Source organism: Buteo buteo, chromosome 19 (assembly GCF_964188355.1).
Source record: "Buteo buteo chromosome 19, bButBut1.hap1.1, whole genome shotgun sequence".
Classification (NCBI taxonomy): Eukaryota; Metazoa; Chordata; class Aves; order Accipitriformes; family Accipitridae; genus Buteo; species Buteo buteo.
Genome location: NC_134189.1, coordinates 1,834,625 through 1,861,373, shown reverse-complemented (window position 1 = coordinate 1,861,373; position 26,749 = coordinate 1,834,625). Strand labels below are relative to the sequence as shown.

General features: G+C 47.8%; 2 protein-coding genes across 3 annotated transcripts; one reads left to right on the top strand and one right to left on the bottom strand.

Annotated features, from left to right (window-relative positions):
• Positions 1-7,266: 7,266 nt before the first annotated feature.
• ATF4 (activating transcription factor 4) lies at positions 7,267-10,656 on the top strand. The gene is made up of 3 exons (XM_075051997.1): positions 7,267-7,730; positions 8,866-9,177; positions 9,722-10,656. The coding sequence occupies exons 2-3, from the start codon at positions 8,964-8,966 to the stop codon at positions 10,570-10,572; spliced, it is 1,065 nt and encodes a 354-aa protein (XP_074908098.1). The 5' UTR covers positions 7,267-7,730; positions 8,866-8,963; the 3' UTR covers positions 10,573-10,656.
• An 8,860-nt stretch (positions 10,657-19,516) lies between these two features.
• RPS19BP1 (ribosomal protein S19 binding protein 1) lies at positions 19,517-21,865 on the bottom strand. Of its 2 annotated transcripts, none has more exons than XM_075051998.1 (4): positions 21,776-21,865; positions 21,569-21,691; positions 21,181-21,278; positions 19,517-20,195 (listed from the first exon to the last, which is right to left on the bottom strand). In XM_075051998.1, exons 1-4 carry the CDS (start codon positions 21,822-21,824, stop codon positions 20,061-20,063), a joined length of 405 nt encoding a protein of 134 aa, XP_074908099.1. In that variant the 5' UTR covers positions 21,825-21,865; the 3' UTR covers positions 19,517-20,060. The 2 variants fall into 2 exon arrangements, with proteins under 2 accessions (XP_074908099.1, XP_074908100.1); XM_075051999.1 differs by having other exon boundaries at positions 21,569-21,688; positions 21,776-21,864.
• Between the last annotated feature and the right edge of the window lie 4,884 nt (positions 21,866-26,749).

The following is a 26,749-nucleotide window of genomic DNA, read 5'->3' as shown; positions in this document are numbered from 1 at the left end:
TACAAATAACAGGCAAAAGTTGCTTGTGTGAGTTTTTGGTTTTGTTTTGGATTTTCTTTTTTTAGCCAACAGTTCCCTCCACTCGGCACAAGCCCACCCCTTCCCCTGCCTCTTACTGTGGTAGAATTGTCACCGTTCCACAGAAGCACAGGGGTGATATACCGTCCCATCAGACACCCCAGTCCTGTAAGACTCTCTTGTCTCATTCTGCTCAGCATTGCAAAGGACAGAGACCTAACAGGCAACAGACACAAGGGCGTAGATGGCACATGATGGACTGTGTTGGCTCTTTACCTGTCCCACGACAGACATTACTTCAAAACTCTTAACGCCCTGGCAGGCTCCTTACCCGCTTTGAAAGGCAAGAAGCAATCATTCCTGGAAGAGTATGGCAGCGAGAAATTTTTGCCTTCAAATTCATGAATTTATTTAGCACAGATGATAGTTACGGCCTTGAACATAATAACTACCGCCACTTACGTATATAATATAATATGAATTATGTTCAGCTCCTGGTTGTTTATAGCAGCGGTGATATGCTGTCAGAGGGCCTGAGATATGCTGAAGCAAAGGCAGTACAAGATGCAGTAATCCCACAGGCCACAGAGCCGCAGCTCCCACGTTGCTTGTTAGAGAGCATGTTGGCAGGGGTCCCAGCTTCCTGGCATTCAAGTGGAGGTTGGTTTTTGCTGAGGGAAGCGCGTGACTGAGGTACAAACCTTCTCTTTTCCAAATCACTGCCTGTGGCCGTGAGAGAAACAGTAGAAAGCATCTAGTCCGGTGCCTTTTCTTGAACAATAAGCTAGTGATTTGGATTAGGAACCTTTCTCCTCTTTCTTTTTTTTTTTAATTTTGTAATTTCTTTCTTATGTAAGAAGAGAAAATTAATAAAAAGAAGAGTGATCCATCTTCAGTCCATCACTTTGCACCGCAAAGGAAGATGCTTGGTGTCACCAGCAAACTGGACTCCCAAGCCTTGTGGCCTGGGACAGACTTCACCCTTCTGTGGTCAGACAGAGCCTGCCCTGCCCAGGGGAGACCCGTATTTCTGATAAGTGCTCAGCATCCAAATCAGCCTCACTGAAACTGCATGACTAAGGTGAATGGCTTGACGGTTACCTTCCTGAACAGTGCCTACGTTGCTTCAGACCCAGAGATGTCTGCCATCATCGCAATCCCAGGACAAGGTCTCAACAACGTCTCACCCTCTGAGTGCCAGAAGAGCAGGCCAGCAGTAGCCCCCCAACAGCGGTGGGTTGCCGTGGCTGGTTCCTCAGACAGAGCCGGCTTTAGTCTCAAACCAGCTCTCTCAGCAGTCAAGCACAGAAACCTCCTCCTGTTCAGAGAACTGCAAAACAACCTCGCCAAGCGCCACAGCGGTACCAGTAAGAAGGGCAGTGGATTGAGAAGTCACAGCACCTACTCAATATGGTACTTTGGCCACAAAGCCTTCTTTGGGGACTATTATCCAGCTTGCCCATGGCCAGTCCATTTGTAACGCATCTGAGGAGGCTCTGCTGAGGCCACCCACGCGCAAGTGCAGGGAGCAGAGCAGTCTCAAAGTCTTCTGAAAGAATGTTCTTTCTGACATCATTTGCCAAATCTAACACAGAGACCTTAGGAGGCAAAATGACAGGCATTCAGGAAAAAGCTATAAACTCAATGATATCACAATTGCGTCAACATCCGCCAGGAGTTTCTCTCTCCTCCTCTGTAAACAAGTATATATTAAAACAGATCGAAGTCTGCTGGTAAATTCCAGCCACCAAGAAGCTGCTGCGTACAAAGAGTGGAGAAATATTACTGAATAATGTCTGCAGTGTTCCTCCCCAGGGACTTGGGGAGCTACAGCCTCAATGGTGATTTATCCCCAAATGAGTTTCAGAGCGTCATCTGAACTACCTGGTTTGTCAGTGTTCCTGCCAAAGCTGCCTGCCAGAGAAATCTCACATGCACCCAAGATATCCCCAGGATTCTGTTTTATTTTGTTAATAGGGTATATCCATTCACAAACGCTCTTCCTGGCCTTATCAAGACACTCTGAAGTTACGTGAAGTTAAAAACAAATCCCCAGATGGAGCACACCGAGCATAGTCTGGTATTATCAGCCTTTCATTGTGCATTCCCCCTCACTGAACAGAGAGGCTGAAATAGGTCAAGCTCAAATAACTTTTCCACCTGCTTCAGACGAAGCTGCTTGTTTAGATGGCAGGTTCAGGAGTACAGTGTAATTGCCTTTGGACTGATACAGCAAGGAGTCCTCACTCTGACAAGTCTAAGGGGCACTGAGACAGTGAAGGAGAAATCCACTGAAGTGGCGATGGGCTGTTAACTCACCCACTGGTGTCTGTGGCTGAGATGCTGCAGTCTCATAATCTGTACCTGCTCGTCAGGCCGCAGCTCTCGCTAACTTTGCGCTGCTAGAAAAAGAAGGAATGGGAATTGCCATTCTCATCTTCATCGTTTTGTGCAGGAAGGCAAAAGGCACATGGCCCTCGTGTGACTCCAGCAGATGCTGATAACATACAGATACATACATTTGAAAGGCACTGAATCCACAGTCTGCAGTGGGGGCCATGTTAACTACAGCCCCGTGAAGAACAACAGTTGCCGTGAGATAATGTTTCTGTTCTTCTATTGCTTGGACAACTGAAGGCTTTTGTTTGTGTGCTAAACTGCTCCCACATGTGCTAATACACATGAGGGATTATTCTTGACCCCCAAGTCCTTTCATCATAATAAAGCAAGGCTGGACAATGAGAAAACCAAAAAAATCCGCCGATGGTATGAACAAAAGTCAGCACCCCCTCCTCCCCCCCTCCACACATATTTTTTGCTAAACATCATTTTCAACCAGTTGTAGCTTTGCTCAGGAAATTCATGCTCGGGCAAGTTACAAGTTAAAATTCACCTCCCTCTTACCAGATTTGCACAATGTTTTTACTTGTGGCAGCTGGCCGCAGCCTGGCTGATTCTGAGTAACTAAGCCTCTGGAGAGACGTATTTTGCGAGCTATCAGCATGTGCGTGGCATGCCCACGTTTGTTCGGTAAGAAAAATGTAGGTGGACAACCAGGATTGTTTCCCTATCTGTCTAAAATAATTGAACTGTAAGTTGCAAATGTAAATTGCAGATTTAATCCTTTTTTTTATTAGTCTCATTTCAAATGTCAATGATATTTACATAACAGGATGGAAACAGAAGACAGTGAGGGGGTGGGCAAGCAATGAATGATTTATTAGAGATTCCATTTGGTGTACTAGTCCAAAACAAACGAGGCAGAGCATATGGCTAACTTATTTTCTGTTTGTATGTAATAAAAGATGGACGCTAATACCTCCCAGCCTGATCTTTAATCAAATATATTTGCTTTTCAATCTAGTTTTGAAATGGAACGTATACAAAGCAATCCCTAAAGAGCTTACAATGAGAATCTGGCAGAAAAGATCCTTCAGATATCTATTTGTGCCGCATGAGGAGAGAAGCAACCGAGCACTGCGAATGAGCCTGTGCCGTAGAGGTTGTAGGTAATTCTCCCTCAAAATTGCTCAAAATGTCTAGCTGCTTTGCCTCATTCCTCTGTTGTTTTCCCCTCGCCACTCTGTCTCCAGGAAAAATTCCTGCTGGTCTCTGGAAATGCTTTGCTCGTTGAATTGCGGGGTAAGGCTTCCTGTCCCTTCTGATGGATGGTTCGAAGGACAGAAATTATCACAAGAATCCCCTTGGGGACTTGCGCTCACACTCATCCTTCTGCAAAGCAGGCGAGGGTGCCTCCTCCCCAGCCGCTCCAGCAGGACCCAGGGCTACCCAAAAGCCCACCTGCCCCTTCTCCAGGGCACTGAGGCTCAGAGTGGGGCCCAAAGCCGCCTGCCTAGTGCCACCATGGGGGTCGTGCACCCTCCTGATGCAGCGTCTGCCAGCCCTTCTCCCTGGCTGAGGCTTTCCCAGCACTCCAGGAAAGAGCAACCGTCTCCATCTCCGTTACTTTTGCTGGTTACATTCCTGGCCTCGGCAATATGTACTCCCCCCAACCTTGCTCCCCTGCTACAGAGGCCCACAAGTACTTCCCCCCCCTCCAACAGTCCCTGAGAGCATCCTATACAGACCATCTAGACTGTGCGAGGAGATGTTACTATGGAAACATTTACGTCCTTGTCTTTTGTGTACTTAATAACAGCATTCAGCATGTTTATCTCCTGTATACTTGCTGGTGGAAGAAGAAAACCTCTTTTCCTTTGCAACATTAACTTAAAAAAAAAGAAAAAAGAAATAAAGCCCATATATTGACCTTCCATCTTAATGAAGGAGGAGGGTGAACAGAACAGTATTAGTTTTCCACCTCCTGGTGCTGCTGTTTGGCAGGAGGTGGCTTTCTGCAGTGCCCTATTTATCAGGGCAGTTCATCACTTCCCAGCAAGGTCACTTTGGCCTCTATCCTGCAGTGAGCTCTGCACAAGCAGCTCAATGTGCCTGCGGCTGGCCCCTCACTTCTGGGTCAGGATGGATCTTACTTATCACAGGAGCTCTCTTTGCCGAGGTACGGTACCCAGGGCAGGAAAATACCATCCACAGTGCTAAAGCTGTTACCGTGTTAGCAGGAGTTCATTGACCATGCACACAAATTAATCTTCATTCAGAAGCCACCTTTTTGCACTGTAAATTCCATTTTCTTCAGATATGCCAGACTTCTCAATCTCTGAGCTGCAAATATTGTCTGTAATATTGGAAAAAAATGGTTTTTAGACACTTCTGAGTTAGTGGCGCATAGCTAGTAGTTCTCAGAAAATACTTGTAATTTTTTTTGTACAAAAATTCCCAAGGAATTGTTACTTGGGCTTAAAGAAGTGTCTTCTACCTCGGTCAAAAACTCTAGCCACAAAGGAGAAACCTCTGACATAATATGTGCAAATGCAGAGAGATGATTTATAAAGGAATTGGGGATGTAGCTTATGAAATTATGTAACAACGGTAATTCTGCAGTCCTCCAGGAAACAGGGAAAAATATGCTGCTCACTAAATGGCTGGCTTCTGGTTACTTGATTTCACTTTTTTGGATTGGGGATTGTTAAAAAATTCCTGTCTGGAGCTAGTAACGCAGACAAATTTCCACCTAAGTTTACACACAAAATGGAAACCAGGCAGCTAGGAAACAGGCAGATCTGGGTTAAGTTCCTCAATGCATATTTCATTTTTGCTTGCATGATTCTTCCTCACACATACCCAGAGTCTTTTCAGAGAAATCTATAATTATCTTTTCAAGATGAAGGATTGGGTGTGTACAGCATTTCTGTTTATTTAGCTACGATTACGGTTGTACAGTCACCCCTTTCACTTAAAGGAGGGGCAAGCAGACACGGCAGGGGATGTGAGAGCTCTCCTTTAGCCAGTGAGGACATGGAGGTGCTGTCCACCCATCCACCCATCCAGTCACCCACTTGGCTTCTTTAAAAGCTGCCGCATCCTCTGAATTTTGCTTTCAAGCAAGATCTGCCTGCTCCATTGTGTTATTTATCAGAACAGTCATCTTAGATCGCTCAATTGCTACTGTGGTGTTTTCTGGCGTTGGAGGACGTTTTTTCTCTGCCTCCTCCATTTTAATGAGTCATTACAAAATCTGTGCTTGCTTCTAGACAAAAAAAAAGAAAACACCAAACAAGGAAAAAAACAAGCCAACATGGAGGAAAAATTGCCTTTTTCTTTCAGCAGCTAGTGTTCAGTTTACAGATGTGGAGTGACATACTCTGCTTTGTAGTGATGATAGTAACATCAGACTGCTAGAAGTAGAAACTGGGTCACATCCGTCCTCGCAAATTATCAGTCAAGGTGTTTAATAAGTTCCAGGCAGTTAGACCTGAGCAAATGCAGTGAAGGCCATGGCTTTACACAAATACTATTGAGGCCCTAAGTGGAAAATACTGGAGCCTTTTGCAGAAGTAGCTGACAGCAATTTGACCTGCAGGACGATGATGTTTGAACAAGCAAGGACCCACCACAGGTCTCAGAGCTGATGGTGTGCTGTGTAAGGTTGGCAACATGGAAAAGCAACCGTTTGAAGCTGGATAACTCCGACACAGCGAGGAAGCACACAGGTACCGATCCTCCCAGCTCACTGGAACTGGCTGATGCTTGTCTGACCCGAGTGAATTGATGAAGGGACTGAAACCAGCAGAAGACTGTTGACCCCTATGAGTTTCCTGCTGGGTTAGGTGGCTGAGCTGGCTCACTGAGGGCCAGACCAGCTGGTGGAACCGTACAGCCAGGAATAGGGTGGGGGAAGAGGGCTGCCTTCTTTCCTAGCAGCAAGTTGGTTTAGATCAGATAAAACATAATGTGAAACTGCACTTTAAAAACTTTCCAAGGTGACACTGCCCTTTACAGCTGTGAGGCTATGTAGGTGATCCATTAATGTTCACATCACACTGAGTAATGTCTGCACAGAGAAGCAACCGTGTCAGCGTGAAACTGCATGGCAGGAGAGGAAGTCCTCATCCCTCAGCTGGGGAATAACCAACTTCATTTTCATTTCTTGCATAGGTTGACGGCACTGATGAGACTCATGCTCTCGGCTGCTCAGCAGCGTGGGTCTCCAGCGAAGCTCCCCATGACTCCACAGGTCGATACCGCACCATGGCCGCTGCGAGGCCGGCGGGCTCAGGTCGGAGAGGCGGGCGCCCTCACGCACCCAAACACACAGCCCGCGCCCCGAAGCAGCCATTATCTCAGTGCTGCATTCGTGGGGCAGGCAGGGAGGGAAGGCGACGCTGCCCTGAGCTGACACGTTATCTGAGGTAGCAGGAGGCCATGGCGGCCCGCCACCTCAGCGCTTCAGGGGAAGCCATGCCAGCTCCCGCCTGACCTCGATAGGACTTTGCGTAGAGAACAAAAGGGGCCGTTGGGAATCAAAGGCGGGGGAAACACATGCTGCTTCGAGAGACACAGGCCAGGGAAGGCGCAGGGCTGCGGTGAGAGGCGCAGCGACAGCGCCCGCCGGCCGCCATTTCCCTGCCCAGGTGCTCCTTCTCGCCCCCCCCCCCCTTCCCCTCAGCATCTGGCCTCCTTCGGGCCCCTGGCCAATCACAGCGCAGGGCGCACGTGAACCACTCGCCTCTAGCCAATGAGCGCCCCCCCCTTCCCACGTGGCGATGTGCGTGATGCCTCCAGTGCGAGCGCCCTGTCTTTGTTGGCGGTTAAAACAGCTCCCCCCCGGGGAGGGGGGGGGGGGGAGCGTCCTCAGCTGCTCCGGTCATGTGACGCGCTCCTCGCCTGGCGGGGAGGTGGCTGGCGCGGATGTGCACCATATAGTCCCCTTCCTCCTCTGCTCCGTCGTGGCGTGGTAGCTTTTGTCGGCGGCTCCTGCGTTTCACCCCTCACTGAACGGAAGGAGAGGAGCCCAGAAAGATAGGCGACGGGCCGGCGGGCGCTGCCGAGAGGCAGGTGACTCTTGGCGGAAGGACACCTCACGGCCGGATCTTTTTTGGCTTACGCCGATCCTATATAAAGCGGCGCGCGGGCGGTGCCACCTCATTGTGTGGCTGTTGCTGAGAGGAGGGGGACTGCTGGTGTGTGTACGCGCAGCCCTTTCCCGCGCGGTGCGGACCGGAGCAGCCTCCCCTCCCCTGGCCGCCATGGCTCTTTAAGGGCGGCAGGGCCAGCGGCGGCATCGGCCAGTGCAGCAGGCGCAGCAGCAGCGGCGGCGGCCTCAGCACACCCCCGGCATCTGCAACCATGGCGTGAGTATTGTGTGTGAGGGATTGGTATTCCCTCTCCCGTGTGTTGCTAGTCGCCCTCTTTCCCGCTTTTAAGTGGGCTTCGGGGGCGGGTTTATCGCTCGTATGGTAGTGAGTGGTATTTCCCGGGGAAAAAGGTACCTGGGGAATAAGGTGGGGGGGAGGGGGACATCCTTGCGGGGTTCAATTTCCCCGGGGCAGCGCGTGTCAGAAATGGCAGGAAATGCCATTTCCGAAGAAACAATGAGAAATTCCCGTGTCTTCAATGGCTTACGAAAACTCGATACCCAAAAGTTTGGGATTTACCTATTTTTTTTTTCCGGTGGGAGTAAGAGTAGGACATTCCTGAGGGGGTTTCTTCACCCCGCGTGGGAGAACGCTGCTGTAGCTGGGGGAGATGGGGCACTGGAGGCATCGGGGTTCTAAAAATAGAAGCACCATGCGGTATGTCGTCCCCAGTAGATAAACGGGGGCTGCTCATAAGCTGGCAGCTGTACTGTAGTCTTAAGCCTGCCCTGATACGGAGGGGTTTCGTAACATTCTGGAAACTCCCGTAAAAGGTGGTGTGCGTGACACTCGCTTCGGTTTCTCACCCAAACGCCCCGTTTTTTAAATCTGCTCGTTTCGGAGGGCTCCGTTAGCCTTTTCCGCCTGGTCTCCCATCGGTGTATCCTCGGTACTCGGCCCAGTAACGCCTCGGCGGCGGCCTGAGGCGGCCGGTGCTGGAGCCCCGGTGGAAACGTGGCAACATACAAAATGGCGGCCGGTGGCGGGGTGGGGAGAGGGACGGCGGCAGGATCACGAAATGGCTGCGGCTGCTGGAGGGGGCGTGAGTCACGGCATCGGGTGGGCGGGGCCAGCGGCAGCCGTGCCCATATTTGGGCATGAGGAAGCTGGGCGGCCTTGGGTGGGAGACGGGCCCCTGGAGCCTGCGGCTGGCTCTGGTCAGCCCTTCGTGAGCAATTAAAAGGGCAAAGATGATGTGTTGCAGGCAAACGGCAGTCCCGAAAATGGAGAAGTCCTACGAGGCTATAGACTACTGCCATACTTCCTGAAGTGGCAGTGTGTTGTTTTTTTTTTTTAAAAAAGTTACTATGCTGGTCGAACAAGTACTGATGAACTAAAGCTTTATTTGCAGGTTTTTCAAGGCACCGCACAGCAGCATTGCTGTAGTCGACAAAAAGACCGTCTACTTGTCCGCATCTTTTGACATCAAAGCATTAAAAACTGACGAAGATGAGCCTCTTGAACAACGAGATGCTGTTGGGGGATTCATTATCCCCCTTCAGCCAGCCGTGTTCGGTGGCTGAGGAAAGTCTGGGACTCCTAGATGACTACCTGGAGGTGGCCGAGCCCCTCAGTTCGCATGGGTTCTCCAGCGACAAGGCTAAGGCAGTCTCCTCCAATTGGCTTGCTGTGGACAGTTTAGGCAACACCATAGATAGCCAGGGTAAGGTATTACTTATTTGCATGAAGTACATCAATGGCACATAACATATTTAGTAACATTACTATTAAAAAAATAAGATGCTAGGCTTTCATAAACGTGAAGGCAACTTCACAGGCATACCTCTGCTTGGAAGGTGTGTGTATACTACACTGCTTACACAATATAGAATTGCTGGTTGCTGGACTGGCATATGGTAAAGTGACGCTTCTGTTTGTCTTTTTAATAATGTATGGGCTGTTACAGTACTATTGCCTGGCAGAGGTCACAAGAAACAAGCATGGCTGTATGTTTCAAATGGCCCTGAATTCTTTCAGTGTTGGAGTAAGAGGGATGGAATGTCGGAACAGCTGACAGCTGGCTTGCTTTGTACCCTGCAGTCTTCTGCAGCTAAATGGCAGGAGATTTTTTTTCTCATGGTTGACTTTTTTTCATACCAACATAAGAGATAGGGAAGATGTTAAAACATGAGGCTCTTGATTGTTTTCAGAACCTTGAGTTGCATTGGTTGCTGGTTTACTGAAGTGGTAATGTTTTTATTGTGCAGAGGATGCCTTCTCTGGCATGGAGTGGATGGTGGAGAAGATGGATCTGAAGGAATTTGATTTTGATGCCCTGTTAGGTATGGAACATCTGGAAGCCACCGTCTCACCAGACGAGCTGATGGCCACGTTGGAAGACACGTGTGATCTCCTATTTAACCCTGCCATCCAGGAATTTCACAACAAAGAACCTCCACTGATAACTGACCTAATCACTCATCTCCCTGAATCTCCAATTGGAGCAGACCCAATGGCCCCATTGGCTTCCCTTTGGTCTTTTCCCCTTTCCCCAGGGTCTCTGACTTCCACTCCAGACCATTCGTTTAGTTTAGAACTAGGTAGTGAAGTGGATGTTCTGGAAGGAGAAAGAAAACAGGAGGGCCCCACCTTTGTGGTAGTGATCACCAAGTCCGAGAAAGAGGAGGAGAACCATTCCGATGATAGCGGAATATGCATGAGCCCAGACTCCTACCTGGGAACGCCCCAGCATAGTCCTACCAATTCAGTTGGATCCCCCAATGACAACCAGTTCCCTACAGATGCCACCTGTGGCTCTGTGCGGTCCAAACCCTATGATCATCCTGCAGAGAAGGTAGTGTCAGCAAAGGTGAAGGGAGAGAAGAAAATAGATAAGAAATTGAAAAAGATGGAGCAGAATAAGACAGCTGCCACGCGTTACCGGCAGAAGAAGAGGGCAGAACAGGAGGCACTGTCTGGGGAGTGCAGAGAGTTGGAGCAGAAGAATCAGGCCCTGAAGGAGAAAGCAGATTCCCTTAGTAAGGAAATTCAGTACTTAAAAGATCTGATTGAAGAGGTCCGCAAGGCCAAGGGCAAAAGAGCTAGAGCCCCTGAGTAGGGTAGTCAGCAGTTTTTATGTGCATGTATATAAGCTTGCTGCTAAAGCGATGTATTGCTGTCTAATAAATTATTTTATAGTAAACTTGCAATTCTGGTGTGAGATAACTGGGTACCTGTAAAACAAGCATGACTTGCACCACACCTAGGTGTGAGTACAGGCACAGTAAGCTCCTGGGTGTACACTCGGGTCTTTAGAGAATGCGATGTAACACTTGTGTGCTGCTTACTCCATGGGGCAGTGGGTGCAGTGCAAATGCACAAAATGCTTGGAACCTGTTCAACTTGTATTACGTGACACAACACTCAACTTGGATCTGTTTGGTAATGAATACATACAGTATTTGCTTTCAGTAGCAAAGGCATAATCCTGTTCAAAGAACTGTAATTTTGAGAGTCTGTAAGGTAAGACTAGATGCAGATACACAAGGTCAGTAAAGATTCTGGTGGGAGGGTTTTGTCTGCAAAGTCTGAAAACGGGAACATTCTTCCTGAAGGAGGTGAGTGGTCCAGGGTACAAAACATGCCAAAAAAAAAATCGGTTGTGAATGTAAGTTAAGAAATGAGTAGCATGCTAGGAGCTAAGTCCAGAACAAGTGATGAAGTGGCACTTCTGGTTTCTCCTTAACTCCCTGTGAGTCCCGGAAGGTCCAAAACCCACAGGAGCTGTCACCCTGCCGCAGGCTGGTGGGGTTGGGCTGGGGGCTGCCTTCACACTGGGTGGGTGGGGATGCTCCTGGTGCTCTTAATGATGGAAATTGATTGTAGCAGAGTGTGAAAGAGCTGGAGGCTGCTTCAGCCAGCTGCTGAAGAGTCAAATTTTAAGGTGTAAACATAAAATTGGACGTTGTCCTGCCACGGGGGCAGGTGAGTTGGTCCGTAAGGCTGGTTCAGCTCTCCCGAGTCAGCCGTGCAGCCGATGCGGAGAAGGTGCTGGAGCAGCGTGTGTCTGCTGGGGATACTGGTGGTGGTTGTTGAGCTGCAGGCTGGCTCCTGAGGTTTGCGTTGCTCAGCAGGGCTGTGGTAGGAGAGTTTACGCGCTGGTGCTGGAGCGTGGCAACAGAAAAGGTGCAACGGGGAAAAAAAAACCCCAACCCTGCTGTGATGGTGTCTGTTACATGCTGCAGAGAACCTGAACGCAGGGATGACAGGCAGGAGCCTGTGTAGCGGGGTGGTTTCTGCCTGTAGATATTAATTGGTGCTCTTTTATTAGTGGGTAAGGTTATAGTCTAGCCACTTGATGCAAGGAAATTTTTCTTTGTGGTTGGTTCTAGTTCTGTGAGGTCCTGAACAGCAGTGAAGTTCCACATCCAGTGTGGCTGTACTCTAACGGAAGCTCCAGGACTTGGAATGTGCCATTTTGAATCATCTTGTGTGGGGTTTTTTTTTTGTTTTTTGTTGTTTTTTTTTTTGCCACCAGATTTAGCAACACCTAATCCCTACTTGGCCTGCTGAAGCCAGCTTTGACATGTGGACGTGCACATCCTTCCCGGAGGAGTTAAGATTCCTTCTTGCTTGCACTGACATGACCCAGTAAGCTTCCCAGCTCAGGCACCTGCACGTCCCAGCCCGGCTGGCGCGTGCGCGGTCAGGAACGGCCTCAGCCAGCGCTGGAGCGGGGAGGGAAAACATCCCTAATGGTACTGGAAAATCGTTTGCCCCGCTGCAGCCTCGCAGGGGTCCTGGTTTCTGGCACTTAAGCTCCTTATGTCCTCAAGTTTGGGCTGCAGTCCTCCAGCCCTATTCATTGCCCAGGCGGTTCGCTGATGTGTGACACGGGATAACAGCCGTGCGCTCTGGGACCCGCTGGTCCAGCAGACGAAGTAGGTAACTGCTGGCCGCAGGGAGGGCTGAGCGGGCCAGGCCCTCGGTGGTGACTTGACCTGTCTATGCTTACAGCTTCTGCCTGGGTGACGTGCATGCTATTTAAATTACAGAACCCCTGTCAGGAGTCAGGGCTCGTGCCACATTGAAAGTGGTGCAGGCAACTAAGACCCTCACCTGGGGTCTCGAGAAACAGCGAGTTCCTTGTTGTTTGAGAAGTCTGAGCCCAGAATCCTCACCTTCATGGGAGTACCTGCCCCATCGCTCACCTCCTGGGCAAGCGCTCTGACTACTATGCACTAATAAATGGGACGCACTGCAAACAGGCAGGCACATCGAGGTCCTGCTTTAAGTGCTGCTTTGTTCTCCAGAGCTCACCGGTGACTGCGTGCTGTTTTGGGGCTGCCTCTGTTCTGGGAGGCAGAGCAACCTAATAGGTTTCCTTCAGATCAGCTGGACCTGCCAGGCTGGGGACAGGGATAACGAGAGGCAGGGAAGCCCACTGAGCAGGACAGTCTTTCCCTTGATGGGTTACATCTGTACCTGAGGTGACAATGTGCTTGGTCTCAGCTGAGCCAGAGAAAACATGGCAACTGGTATGACAAGTGGCTTCTCTGTGCAGGGCAAACCCCTCCTCTCCTCCCCAAAATGATCCCCCTTTTCAACCATGGGGCAACCACCTCTGCTTCCCTTAGAGCCATTGCAACTTCTGCTTCAACCTGACAGCAGCCCGGGCTGTGGGGGCAGCGGGTGTATTTCACAGCCCTTACTCAGCTCACCCAAAGCCTGGAAAGATTGTCAGCACATCTGTCCCCCACCCCATCCCCATGGCAGGGCTGTCTGTGAGCCACCCCTGACTAAAATCAATTTTTCTTTGAGTCCACGCTCTGCAGGCAGGTGAGCCAGTGTCTGTGCTGGCCAGTAAATACATGATTCTGGTTTCTACAGCCCTCCGGAGAGTATGTAGCTCCAATTTACCAAATTACACCCACTCCAGGGAAGGAAGATCAGAGCTGGAACAGGAGACAAGGAATGCATGACCCACCCATGCTGCTTTGCTCTCTGCCCTGTATCCATGTGTGCGTTTTATAGGACTCCTTGCAGGAGAACCAGAAACCTGCCCTTAAAAAGCGGTTGGTGTCGTTACTGTTTGCTGAGGCTCCGAGCTTGCAGCTTTGCAGAGGCAGCCAATGTGGCAACCTTATGCAATGCCTGCCGAAATGACGCCGTGTTTCCATACTTAGTAACTTAGTTAAGATTTTACACTGGGTAGAGATTAGGGCTGACTCTTCCTCTGCGTTTTTCATTTAGACTTTTCCTCCAGGCTTGTGTTAGGCACAGCCAGCATCACCTCACTCGGCTCTGCCGCCCAGCAGCTTGTCCAGGCTGCCGCAGGAGGCGAGGAACACCAAGGACACCCTCACTTAACAAGCTCCAGCCTGCGGGAGAAAAAGTCTGATAGCCTCCTGCCTGGTGACTGATTTTACATTTTGCGAACTGCAGGAGCCATCTTCTTTCTCTCACAGCCTTTCAGAACAAGTGTGCTTCAGTTGAATCCTTGCAGCTTGCGTACAGCATGATACCGTGTCCAGAAATAGATTGTAGCGCGTGAACTGCAGGCTTTACCTACCCCCGGTGGAGCCCAGTTCTTCTACATACTTGGAAACAGCAGAATTCCCCCAATCTACATTGTATAAAAGCTATTTGAATCTGAATTTGGCACAGCTGATGGGATTTAGTTATTTTTCCTCTGAATTAAGGGCAGCGAAGTGGATTTCACACGCACAGCGTGCATGACCCTCAGGCTGCCGATCCCTTAGCTGATTTTGTACGTCATGATAAACATGAGTGAGTCCGATATTCCCATACATAACCAAACAACCCCCAGAGGGTCACTGCTCGCAAAGCTGCTCTGACAACATACGGCCCCTTCTCACGAGCTTGTTTCTGCTGTTATCGTGATATTTATAACTACCTTCCTCTTCGCCCTGCCTTGAGAGAGACCCAGGTGCTTGCACTTCTCTTTGCAAACGAAAAGAGGAAACCACCACCGCTGACGACTTCTTCACATGGCTGCGTGGAGAACCAGATGCACCTTTGCAGCATGCTTACAAAAATACATCCCCAGCTGCAGCTTCGGAGAATGAAGAAAGAATGATGATAAAATCTTCCGAGTAACTTTTGCCCTGGCAGAAAGCCCAGAAATAGCTGCAAGGACAGGCTGTCCTTTGGGAGTTGAATGCTCCCTCAGCACTGATGAGTTGGACTGCTAGAAAGAAAATGTGGGTTATTCTGATCGAAACAATTTCACACAGTGGTAGTCCGGTCACAGCTCCCTCTGACCTGGCCCCAAAGCCATGTCGTCTCCAGAGAGGAGTCACATGCCTCCTGAAAAAAAATACACTCCTTGCCTGCATTTCCCACAGCCTCGTTAAGTATTGCCTCACCTTTTTTAAAAGTATGGTTCAGCTTCTGTTCTTGGCATATCCATGTACTTTATTTTGAGATGTCTTTGGCTTTCTCAGCACTTACTGCTGTGTAGCCACCCTTTTTCTCCACTTAATAAACCTGTTCCTAATTCAGAAGGACTTTTTGGGCTGGGAAATCTATACATTTTTTTGTCAGAATAACACATTTTCTTTATCTTACCACAGGCTTAGGCCTTCAGAAAAAACAGGATTTATACTGTCCTTCCTATACGCATAATTTCCACCTTATGCATACTCATTTTTTCTTAATAGGATTCAAGTAGCTTCTGAAGACGACCTACCTTCCTCCATCCTCCTGACGTATTCACAGCCTCGCCATGCAGCCCAGCACATATACTCCTGCTACACTTCATTTCCAGTGCAAAGACAGTCTTGGGGTCTTACCACGAACAGCCCTTGCTGGGCCAAAGCAGCTCATCTTTGCCGACTTTCCCATTGAAATGCTTCAGGCTGTTTAGTTGGGCCTTGTGAATTAACAGGAGTTAGGTCCCCCGACCTAGGCAGGACTATTTTGGCTGTTCAGGTATCCCAGGTATGCTGTCTTTGCATGATTTTCAGTGCACTCATGCAGTGTCACAAGCCACTGAATGAAGCTTAGCTCTACCCACAAGCTCAAATTTCCCTATTACATAGGTGCGTGTTCTCCAAGTAATGGCTAGCCGCCTCTCATTTCTCCTTCAGCTGCTCCTTTCCTCTCTTTTACACATACACACCCTTTTAAAAAATGGCAGGGAGCGAGTTCCAAGCGCAGCGGATGTGTCAACTTAGTTTATATAGGGCAGAGAATCTCCTAGTTCTGTAATAACTCCTCTGCATCGCCATTGCAGCGCACGGACAGTCGGCAAAAGAGACCTAGTCTTTGCCTCCCATTAAAAGACATAAACGAACCTGCTGGCATACAAATGGTGCAGCTCAGGACAGACCAGCATGGCCAGATTACTGATTAGCCCTGCCAACAACTAATTTGTTCAGAAAAAGGTGCGTGTAACCCTGCAGACAGCTGCAGAGCAACCTCCATGCTTTTTATTTCCCCTGCCCCCACCAGTTAGTAGTTGGCACTGTTAATCCTATTTAATGTAACTATGGATAGATATGCAAACCTTTAATCTGTCTCAAACCTACTAACCTTTCAGCCTGGCTTGGCTGGAGTTCCACATTTTAAGCTGTAAGCAGGCATTAGGCAGCCTGCCTTCTTTTACACTCCTCATTTTTAATTGAGTCGATGGGCCTTCTTGTTTCAAAATGAGAAACTTCCTTTTGCTGTAACTTCTCTTTTGTGAGCTATTCAGGGCGCTGCTGCTGTGCACCCTTTCTACAATAACCAGTCTCTTACCCAAAGCATTCAGCAGCCTGTCAGTGTTGTAGGTGCTGATGCTGTGCTGGTTGGTCATCAGCAAGGCTGACATGGAAGTCAGTCATGAAAAGAAACCAGAAACTGAGATTCTCAAAGGTTTTTAGGACCCTTCTCCCACCCCACGCCCCCAGTTTTCCCTCACAGCTTTTTCATCATTTCAAGTCTTGCTTGCCTGAGCAAGTTTTACAGTCTGTCTTTGTTGGCAGCCAGCTTTGTTACTGCTATGGCATTTCAGAGGCAAGAAGTTGGTTAGTGTCCTGGGCAACCACGTTTTTGTGCTTTACATTTGCAGACCTCCCCCCTCCTGATCCCGATCCACATATAATGCTGGTATTAGCTGTTGCTTTCTATGCTAAAGAAGTAAAGACTTGCTGATACAGCAGAGGCTGTATCAGCTTACATTAGCTTGTACCCATCCAAACAAATTTTCCTGCATGCTTTCCATTCACGTAACAGAGGGAGCAATAGGCCATTAGCCGGCTTGATGAATCTTACTCACAATAAGCTAGCTCAACACTGACCATCTGGGAACTATTCTGCTTCCTCCAAACTGTTTCCCTGGAAAGGTTCTACCACATTAATAACGCTCCAGAGCTTTTATTTGCATTTATATTAAAGCTGCTGCCGCCGCCGCCTTCCATTCCGACTCCCTGCTGCCTGTGGGTGGGGATGCACTGTAAGATGGCACCCTCCTCCTTCTTCCCTAGCTCAGCTACCTCTATTTTCTGCTGCAGGATGCTCAGCCAGTGTCGCAGAGCTGGGAAGAGAGCCAGCAGCCCGATGAGCTCAGCCAGCACACGGCCCTCGCCCCGCAGCAGCGGGATGCCTCCCTGTGCCGCCGCTCGCAGCTGCGCGGGAGAGAAATGCTGTCTGGCAGGTCCGAGGGTTGTGGGCTGCAGCGTGTTAGCTTTCAGCATGGGAACTGGAGGTTGGAAGCCAACTAGGAAAAGTAGCTATGGCTGCTGGTCCTTCCCTAACTACCTCTTCTCTCTTACATGGGGCAGAAAAGTCTGGCTGCAAGGAACAGAGAGATGGCACAGGTTGCTCTAAGACAGTCACCTCCCGGGGTCCCAGCACAGCCAAGGAGCTGGCATGCTCTAGGCATGACTAGACCATAACACAGACATTTGGGGGTACGAGAAGATGCTTAGCTTCAGCTTGCCACCAGGCACATGCAACAGGCTGGTACTTACTGTCCCCTCTAGCTTGAAGACATTCTTCTCAGGGGCCAACTCCTGTTCTTATCTACCCAGTGTGCAGGCGGCACTGCTGTTCTTTCACAGGAGCTCCTGCTCTGCTAGAGGGGGAAAAATCAAGGCTAGAACAGGTCAGATCTTTGCCCTTGCAGAAGATTTATCTAGAGCCACCTGTTCACTTCTGCTTCCTTTTCCTTCCTCCCGCAAAATAAAGTTTAATTTATTACAGGATACTGTTGGCTGTACAACCTAGTTAGATTTGAGATGGCAAAATCCAGTCTGTCCGGTAGCTTTACCTTCTTCAACAATATAACACCTCATGGCATAAAGCCACAAGAAGTGTGTTGATTACTCGTGTTGGCCCCAATAGTCTTTCCAGCCAGTAATGAGAGCTGCCATCCAACTTCAAAACTCCACAGATCTGGGTGTTATTATCCTCAGGGAAAACTGCTCTGGGCCCCGCTTTAAAGTTCCTCATTAACTTTGAAAGAACAGCTTTCCTGTTTGCTTACATTTGTGAGCAAACAAGCTAGATTTTGTACAAAGAGAGTGAACCGCATTACCCTAGTGCTCCTTTCTGGAGCAACAAAGGATGGTTTTGCTTTCCTCAGCCTGCAGAAGAAGGGCCCAGGAGCTGAACAACCACAGAAATAAGGGTGTGTAGGAGGAACTGGTAGAGGAGGTGCAGGGGGTGACACGAAGGACCTCTGTAAAGTCAAAGGAACTGCCAAATACTGAAGATGAGGGCTTGAAACAAAATAACACCCCAGAAATCTACCTCTTTTAGGACACCAGGTTGTGGCACAGCCAGCTTTTTCACAGTTAATTGTCTCCGTGACAGCTCCACACCGAGCTGCATGTGTTAGACCAGCTCACAGGCACTGCAGCAGGCACTGAGTGCAGAGGTTTTAAGGAGGTGTGCTGCATACACATTTTCCTCAACTACTTTTTCAAACAAACAATAGCATTTCCTTTCTTTTAAGAAGCAGAGAGTCAGTCTCTCTTCTTTTTTTTTTTTTTTTTTTACACATTTTTTAATTTGGGGAGCAAGAACAAACTGAAAAACAAGGGAATTGGTCTTTGAACTGTTCTATATTTACCACTTTTGGCTGCAGATAGTTGAACTTGATCCTATTACAAGAAATCCCCTCCCACATGCTATTACACAATTTCCAGTACATACACTTCAGTATGTTCAATATTTCCCCTGTCTGGACCTCATACATCTGGCTGACCTTCCCTCGCATGCAAACAACAGGGAAAGAACACAACAGAGGAGGCACAGACTTAAGAGGACAGCACCAGGAATTATAATCAGAGTGCAGGGAAGGGATACCAAAATCCCACTGGTGCTGACATCCAAGCAGCTCCTGCTCAGGTCAGCCAAGCCCCTTGTAATCAATTCCTGAGTCTAACCAGAGGTCGGCATTAGTCCTTCTCCTTACCTCTTTTTTTCCAAAGGGAACACACTTCCCACCTTCTTAGGTAAGGGGCAGGAAAGGGCAGTGAGTGACAGGAGCTCCCCAGAAGCACATTTACAGTGGTCTAGCAAGGAAGTGTCTGGAACAACACTCCCACCTGCTGGACCTTCTATTTGTTGCAGCCAGGAATTCAGCAGCAGTCTGACAAAAAACTCCCCTTCAACCCAGCACTGCAACCTCTGGCTCAGAAGTTTTTAACTCCATGCCAAGGCTAACGACTGGGTCACAACCCCTCCTGGCTACGGGAGCTGGCAGTGCCCAGCAGCGGTGCCCTCCTCACCTGGCTCAACCTCAGTGGGAGGCGCAGGTGTAAGCACCCAAAGGACAACTTTCTCCATGTAAGAGCTCTTCCTTGGAGAGGGGAGACCATGAGTACACAAAACAGAGAGGAGTCATGTCCATTCTAACCTGCACTCTTTGAAGGCCTGAGCACGTCAGAGAAAAGATTAAATACATGTGTCAAGATGAATCCGAGAGGGCATTCACACAACTCAGTCATCCTCAAGAGAGGGGTGCTTGGATTGCAACAGTGACACCGTTTGTCTTCATCAGTCGTAGCCTGTCATAATAATCACTATTACAAAGGCAAAGAGAGGCGGTGTCTGCAACAATTATTTAATCAAACGACATGTAAAAAGTTTTTGCAATGACTGAAAAACCTGACAGAGGCTGTAATGAGAACAGAAACTGCAGGGCTGCTCAGGTTTAAGTCTTTCAAAGCATCCTTCCTTTCTGATGACTTATGACTGCTGCTCCAAAACATTTCTCCATTCAGACACAGTACTTTAAATGCTCCCTGCCAAATAACGCAGGTAGCAGGAGCCTCACATCCTGACGAAGGGGAACAAGAATTGTATTTGGCTTGATCCACCTTTCTACACTAAGAATGCAAGACATGTTGGCTGGAGGGAGGTAATTATAAGGACAACACACCTCAGAACCAAGAGAACCTCTGTGGCTCTAGCTGGCCAGTAACAAGTTCTGCACAGATGCAGAGCTGCTCTGCAAGTGTGACATTAAAGCACTTGCTGACAGAAGCACATCTCTGACATCCCATGTCAAACACGCTGGGGAAATGGCCAGTCCCACATACCGAGCACTTAGCTGCAGAAAGAATGGAGCTGCAAGAATCCCTGTCACATTGTTTATGGTCTCCCAAAGTATTCTCTCTCAAATTTACGGAAATCTTCCTCAGTAAAGACGGTGCCCTCAGGCTTCTTCTTTGCCGCCTTCTTTGGAGGCTGATCTTTGGACTTCCTGCCTCTGTTCTGAGCAAGAACCTTCAGACAATAAAAAAGGAAAAACCAACAGTCATTGTTATCCAGACCAAACCACAGAACAGTGATTTTCAAGCTCACCTGCAGCATCCCTGCTGTTCTACTAGTACCCTGCTGTATCCCGGAGTGCCTCCAAACGGAAGTGAGGGGCAATCACCGATGTTAACCAAAGCAGGTCACTGGGACAACAGCAAATACCAACTAAGTATTTGGAGTCAAATATGAAAACTATTCTCTGGTAACTGTCACAGAGATAGAAACACTGATTTCGATTCAGACCTTTCTGAAACTATGACCTGCTTTTATCCTGTCTCTCCATGAGACAACCTGAAAACCCAACAAGTTGGTGGAATTCCCTCAGCATTTCCTAACACACCGTCACCTCCTTTCACAGTCTCTAGCCTGAGAAACACTGGCCCAAACCCTTTGGTTTGTTTATGTAAGTTAACAGCTGATATCTCATAAAAATAGCCCAAGATTCTAGCAGTCAGCTGTTCTCCTCTTCAAATCCTGGCATGGGACTACCTTTTGGGGCAGGCTGCTGGTTAAAGTCTCAGGTTATGAGAAACATCATTTAAGCTGCTATGCAGTTGCTATTACATGAGCCAGCAGCACATCTGGTTCCTTGTTAAACAGCCTCCAGCTACAGAGAAGGCCAGTTCCATCGACAGTAAGGAGGTGGTCTGAACCAGGGCTTCTTTGCCAGCAGAAGCTACGAAATATCTTTGGTAATTCAGAAAAGCTAGCAGCTGTCAGTACACTTTAACTAGTACCAGAGAACATAATAGGGGACAACGTATCAACAAGAGTTTAAAGCTTAGTAAGTTATTTTGCCAGTGCACACAGAAATTCCTCAAGGGCACTTGCAGAGAGAAACTTAACTTGACTCCTTTGCCCAGGGTCTAAGCTGGAAGATCTGGGGATGATTCCCATTCACCCGTGTGCCTCAGCGGAAGCAGACCCCCAGAGAAAGAAGTGATGGTCTTACTTGTTCTGTGACGGCTTTGTTTGCAACAAATCGCCCCTTCAACATGTACTGCAGGTTCGCTCTCAAGTGATTCACAGCCTTCTTCTTATGATACTCCTCTAGGACAAAACACATCAGCTGCTCATCCAGGCAGCACGCAAGGAGAGACACAGGAGGATCGGCGGGGCCCCGGGAGAAAAAGACACCGCTACAGCTCAGGGAGAGGGGTGCGCCCACAGATCAGGCTGTGTTTAAGCGAGGGACACCAGAAGGGCATCCAGGGGGACGGAGAGGGATGGATACGGGCGAGGGGGAGGCTGGCTGCGGGACACGAGGGGACCCGGTGCGAAGGCTGCGGAGGGCGGCAAAGCTCCTTCACCTTTACGCTCCGTTGCGGCCCGGGACTCACCTATCGCCGACTTCACGACTCTGCCCTTCACCGTGGCCTTGTTCCCGCCGGGCCCCGCCGCTCTCTTCCTCCGCCTGGCAGCGCCCGCCGCCCCGGGGCCATCCCGCCCCCGCTGGAGTCCTGCTAAACGGCAAGAGGACCCGAGTGAGTCCCGGCCGCCCGCCGGGATTCACCCTCTGCCCGCCCCGGCTCCACCGCGGACCTCACCCGGCGCCTCCAGCAATTCCAGGCCCCTCCGCAACAGCGAGGCCGACATGATGGCGCCCACCCCGCTGCCGCCGGCCCACTTCCGCCTCCTCGCCACACTTCCGCCCGCCCGTGACGCCACTTCCGTCTAACGGCCTGGCGCGCATGCGCAGAGGGAGCCGCGGCGGGCTCTGTGTGTGTGTGTGGGCTAGAAGGGCTGCGGCGCCATGTTGCGGCGCCATGTTGCGCGGAGATTACCTCAGCCCAGCCCAGCCGGTGCGCAGCCCTTCCCGATGGCCCCTGTGTCTGCGGCGTGTGGGCCGGCAGCCGGCCCGCTGTGTTACACCGTCGTGGAGGCACCGCTGTAGGGACAGGGTTGCTTAGGGGGGCCCACTGCCCCATGGGGCCATAAGAACGACGGGCCGAGAGGAAAGGGGATGGCAGTGGCAGTGTCCTGTTGTGCCTCGGTGAGGCCCCAGAATCCAGATTTAGCTCTGTGCTAGACTCCTCGGGCGCAGAGGTTCACTCCGCCATAAATTGCATCTATTATTCAGTGTTACTGTAGTCTATTTATTTAAAGCTTTCTTCCCCCGTTTTCGCCCCTCTAGAGATTTGGTGCTAATATCTGCTAAATTTAGCTATCGTCTGAATAAAGCTTATTCAGTTACAGCTAGTGCTGGCAGTAACAAGCTGTCACTGGAGAAGAAGGAGAGAGTTTTATTCTCCCACAGACATGTCCTGCAGGGAGAAAACGATACAGGCGGCTCTCATTGTTTCTCATAGTAATGATCTCTAACGGGGACTGATAACAGTTAAACCTTGGTTCATTAAAAGACATTCATTCCCTGGAAATTGTTCTCCAGCCTCTGCAGATGTCACCTCAATGCCTGTCTTTTCATTGTTCATTCTCTTCCGAATCCCTCCCTGGATGGATCCTGGCATCCTGTGTCAGTATCTGCCGGTGCGGTGGTGCTAATACATTTTTCTGGACAGGAGCTACTCAGTGCTCATTCCTGGCTTCAGGGCTGGGGGAACGTTAACCATTTACTGCTTGTTCAGCATGTTGCTTCTCAGTCTTAATTTTTCTTTCACAGTAATCTGAACCATTTTTTGATTGATTCGCAGGGGCAGTCACTGGGTGTGTAATGCAGAGCACTTCTCCATTTTCTTGTCTTCTCTTAGTGCTAGTGGAAGGTAGAACTTGCTCAGCTCTTAGTTCTTTGCCAGGTTTTTCCCTCCAGTCGTGTGAAAGTTACTGGAGTTACAAGGAGGTTATTGTAGTTTTGCAAAGCAGAAACTGAACAAGCAATGAGTTAATAGCCTATTGCTGAAATTGAAGAGAGCACTAGAGAACATTCTAGTCAGCAGATGATTTATTATTACTTGTACACTCAGATTATCTTTATCTTGGTCAGAGTGAGATAAATGATAGCTGCCAGTGATCTTACTGTGGGGAAAGCGTTTCCAAAAATACCTCATCAGTCAAACGCTCTCTTTTAGCCCCTAAAATATAGTTTACAGGTTCTTTGTAAGCTGTTCATGGTTACATATTGCGTAGTATATTCAAGATAGCTTATTCTACTGGTTAAACACTACATTTGCATCATTTAACTTTATTAAGATCACCTAATAGATAGTTACGCATGCTTAGTGTCAAAACGGTGTAACCTCATAAATGTCTTATGAAGGCACCTGATACAAAAATATCTTGTTACCAACACCGCAAAACATGTTTAACAAATTAATGTGGCACAAGCTGCACTGATTTATTATCCTGTTGAGGGAAAATATATGCCCTTTTCTACCTCAAAAGTAAACCATTACCAGTACTATCCTATTTCTATTTCTGTTGTGCCAATTAATAAAGCTCTCAATTATGTAGGTCTCTCAGAAAATCTGACTCCCTTCTTATTAAATACCTTCAGTAGCAAGAAACCATAATACAGGCAACGCCTCCTTTGACCAGCAAGGTTGAGTGCAGACTTGCTGTGATTTTAGTCAGCAATTACCTGCAGAATAGAATTTAACGAGCACATAGGGGTCACTTTGCTGAGGAGGGAAGGCAAAGCACTAACTGCATTCACAGTCTCCTGCCTCAGAGTCTGGTCAGGCTCTTGGAGCTAGTTAGTGCACCAAGAAGTTAAATGGATGCGCGCTTCGTGGCGTGATGCTTTCCCCAGGTTTGGATCTGTTGCCAAAGATCACGGTCTGACATGAGCCATGGATTTTTTAATGTTTTGTGAAATCATGTGCCTATTATTAATACGTTATATTTCTTCAGCTCCTTTTAACAGGATCTGGCAGCTTTTCTTGGGGCATGATCATTAATGTTTCTCCTCACTGCATTCTGGCTTCAGCTGTGCTTGGTCTTGGCAGACACGGTGATAATAGCATCTGTCATGTCTCTGTCCGGGTGACTTTGGTACAACTAATGCCTGTCACGCTCCTGCAGACACAGGTGCAGAGTCTTCCCTTGCTCTTTGTCTTTAGTAGAGAATTACGCTTACATCTTTTCTCTGCAGTGCTAAACAAGATCAGTTTATTGACTTACATTAGGAATGTATGATCATCTCTTAATATGAACTGGATTTTGCCTGTGTATTCTGTGTTCCTTTAAACCTGTATATAATTAGAATTTAGGCATTTGGATCACATCATCTCCTCTCCTACATGTCATAAACTGTAAAATCTCCTCTGTTGTCCTTAGATTAAGTTGACTGACCTGTCTTTGATAGGTCTGCTTTATGCTGAGCACTACATATAAAATGCTGTGTTTCTCTTTGCAGGAGCTTCCATGACTTTATCACTCTCACAGTGAGGATATGTTCCTTATTTCATCATGCTATATACATTTAACTATCACTTTCTTGTACCTGAATCACTGTTGAAAACAGTTGAGCAGAGCCGACAAATAGCTTTTTCCAAACTAGTATGTACTCTTAAAAATTTAATGTTAGGAGACTTTGTGTCTATGTCAGTAAAAAAAAAATAAAAATCAGTATTTCATTGTACTGTTTTAAGGCCTCTGCTCAAATTAAAATTTCATGCAAGAAAACTTCATCACTTTGTAATCCCTCAAAAATCAGTGCAGTTAGCTCTTTGAAGGGATTTTGGGACAGAAAGAATGTCAAATAGTGTTCATTTAAATGTATAACATCCAAATAAATAGCTATCTTAGAGCCTCAATAATCTAACTTTGGATGGCAGAAACCACAGGCGCTGCATTTCAGATTGAGAATGTCTTTGTTTCTGAGAGTTAAGCTATCTTCGAAAGCTTTCTGACGCTAATGTTCATGTTTTTTAGCTCTCTCTAAATCTCATGCCTCAGTGGGTACCCATGAGCTAGCTGGCTTTTCAGTTAAAAATAACCCAGCATACAGATCAGTTTAAGTTTTAAGTAACTTTCATACGTGAATATTATCAGTTCACTTTCAGCTTGCTTTCTTATGGCATTGAAAAATGGAAATTTTCCCCATTTGAATATGTTGATAAAGTTTCTGGTTCATCTTGGATTGACTATTCTTCTCCCTATTATTCTAAGCTTTGGAAGATGTATGAGATTATTGTACATGTGGCCTGTTCCGCCTTATTATTCTGTACTGAATGCTAACAAAGATGTTATTGATATTCATGGTTAATCATATTGCTGTCTGTGGCAGTTCATAATAGCTGTTTGTTTGCTCTTACTTTATGTTCGAGCTTCTGGATTCAGGGGGTTGTGTAGGAGTCTTGGTCTGAAGGAATATTGTGAAAAATGTTAGAAAACAGAAGCTGAGGGCAGCAGTACAAGTAAAATACAGCAGCAGTACAAGTAAAATATAACAATCAGAAGCATTTATTTAGTTTAGGGTCTTTTAGAAACATTCTTATGATTTTGGGAAATGGGATCCTGATGTTTGAATACTGGCTGTTGTCCACACTGACACATATATCTGTATTTTCTATTCCAAAATTAATCAGACAGATTTTCAAGCTGATTTATAACAGATTTTCACTTCTGCATGTTTCTTCACGTGTGGATTATGGAACGTGCTTTGCTTTAGACACCTGTCCAGTTTCATCACATCCCATGTTCTGTATTTTCTCTTGAACAGCAGTATTCAAAGCTGCTGTCGTTAATATTTAGCTGTGTTTGCCAACTTGAAGCAGTTTGTGTTGTGGTCACTGTTCCTACAAAGAGCCATGGATCACTGCCTGCCCTGTACCTACCTCAAGTACATAGGAATCTTTGTCCTTTAACTGTGTGACATGCCTTTGAAAAGCGATTTGACTTTCTGGCCTATTGAATTTGAACAAGGGCTGGACAATGCTTTGATTCATACACTTGCATGGATAAGTGTCTAGTTACTTTGGACTGACAGAAAGTCTTTCATTCTGATTTTTTAATTGTTTTTTTTTTGTTTGTTTGTTTTGTTTGGTTGTTTTGTGTGGTTTTTTTTTTTTCTTTTTTAATCCAGTGCAGATACCTACCTCTTCCATGCACTTTTCAGCCTGTTCCAGGTCACCAAGAAGCTGGGTCTACCTTGCACAGCTTCTGCGGATAATGTTGGCACAGGTTAAGATTAAATTGGCTTCCCACCATACTAGATGCTGTAGTAAGAAATGAACTCTGCCCCTGAACAAGACAAGAGTTATCCTCCTATACAGATGAGATAAGGAGGCACAAAGATTAAGCAACTTGCAAAGTAGCTGAGGCAGGATAAATGCTCAAACTAGATCTTCTGAATGACAGTGTGGAGGCTCAGCCCAAAATCCTTGTTCTCCACCTGCTGTTTTTTGGCTCCAAATGGGAAGAGAGCAAGTAACAGTAGCTTTGCAGAAGCTGTAAGAGCCCACTATGTAGAGAGAGGTAACATTTTCAAGAACATAAATGCTTTATTTGGAAAAAACCCAAACAAGTCCTTCTTCAGGGCTTAGAATACCAGAATAAAGCACTTTGGTAGTAATATTTTGCATATAATACAGAGTTGGTGTCACAGGGTTATTGTGGTGAGA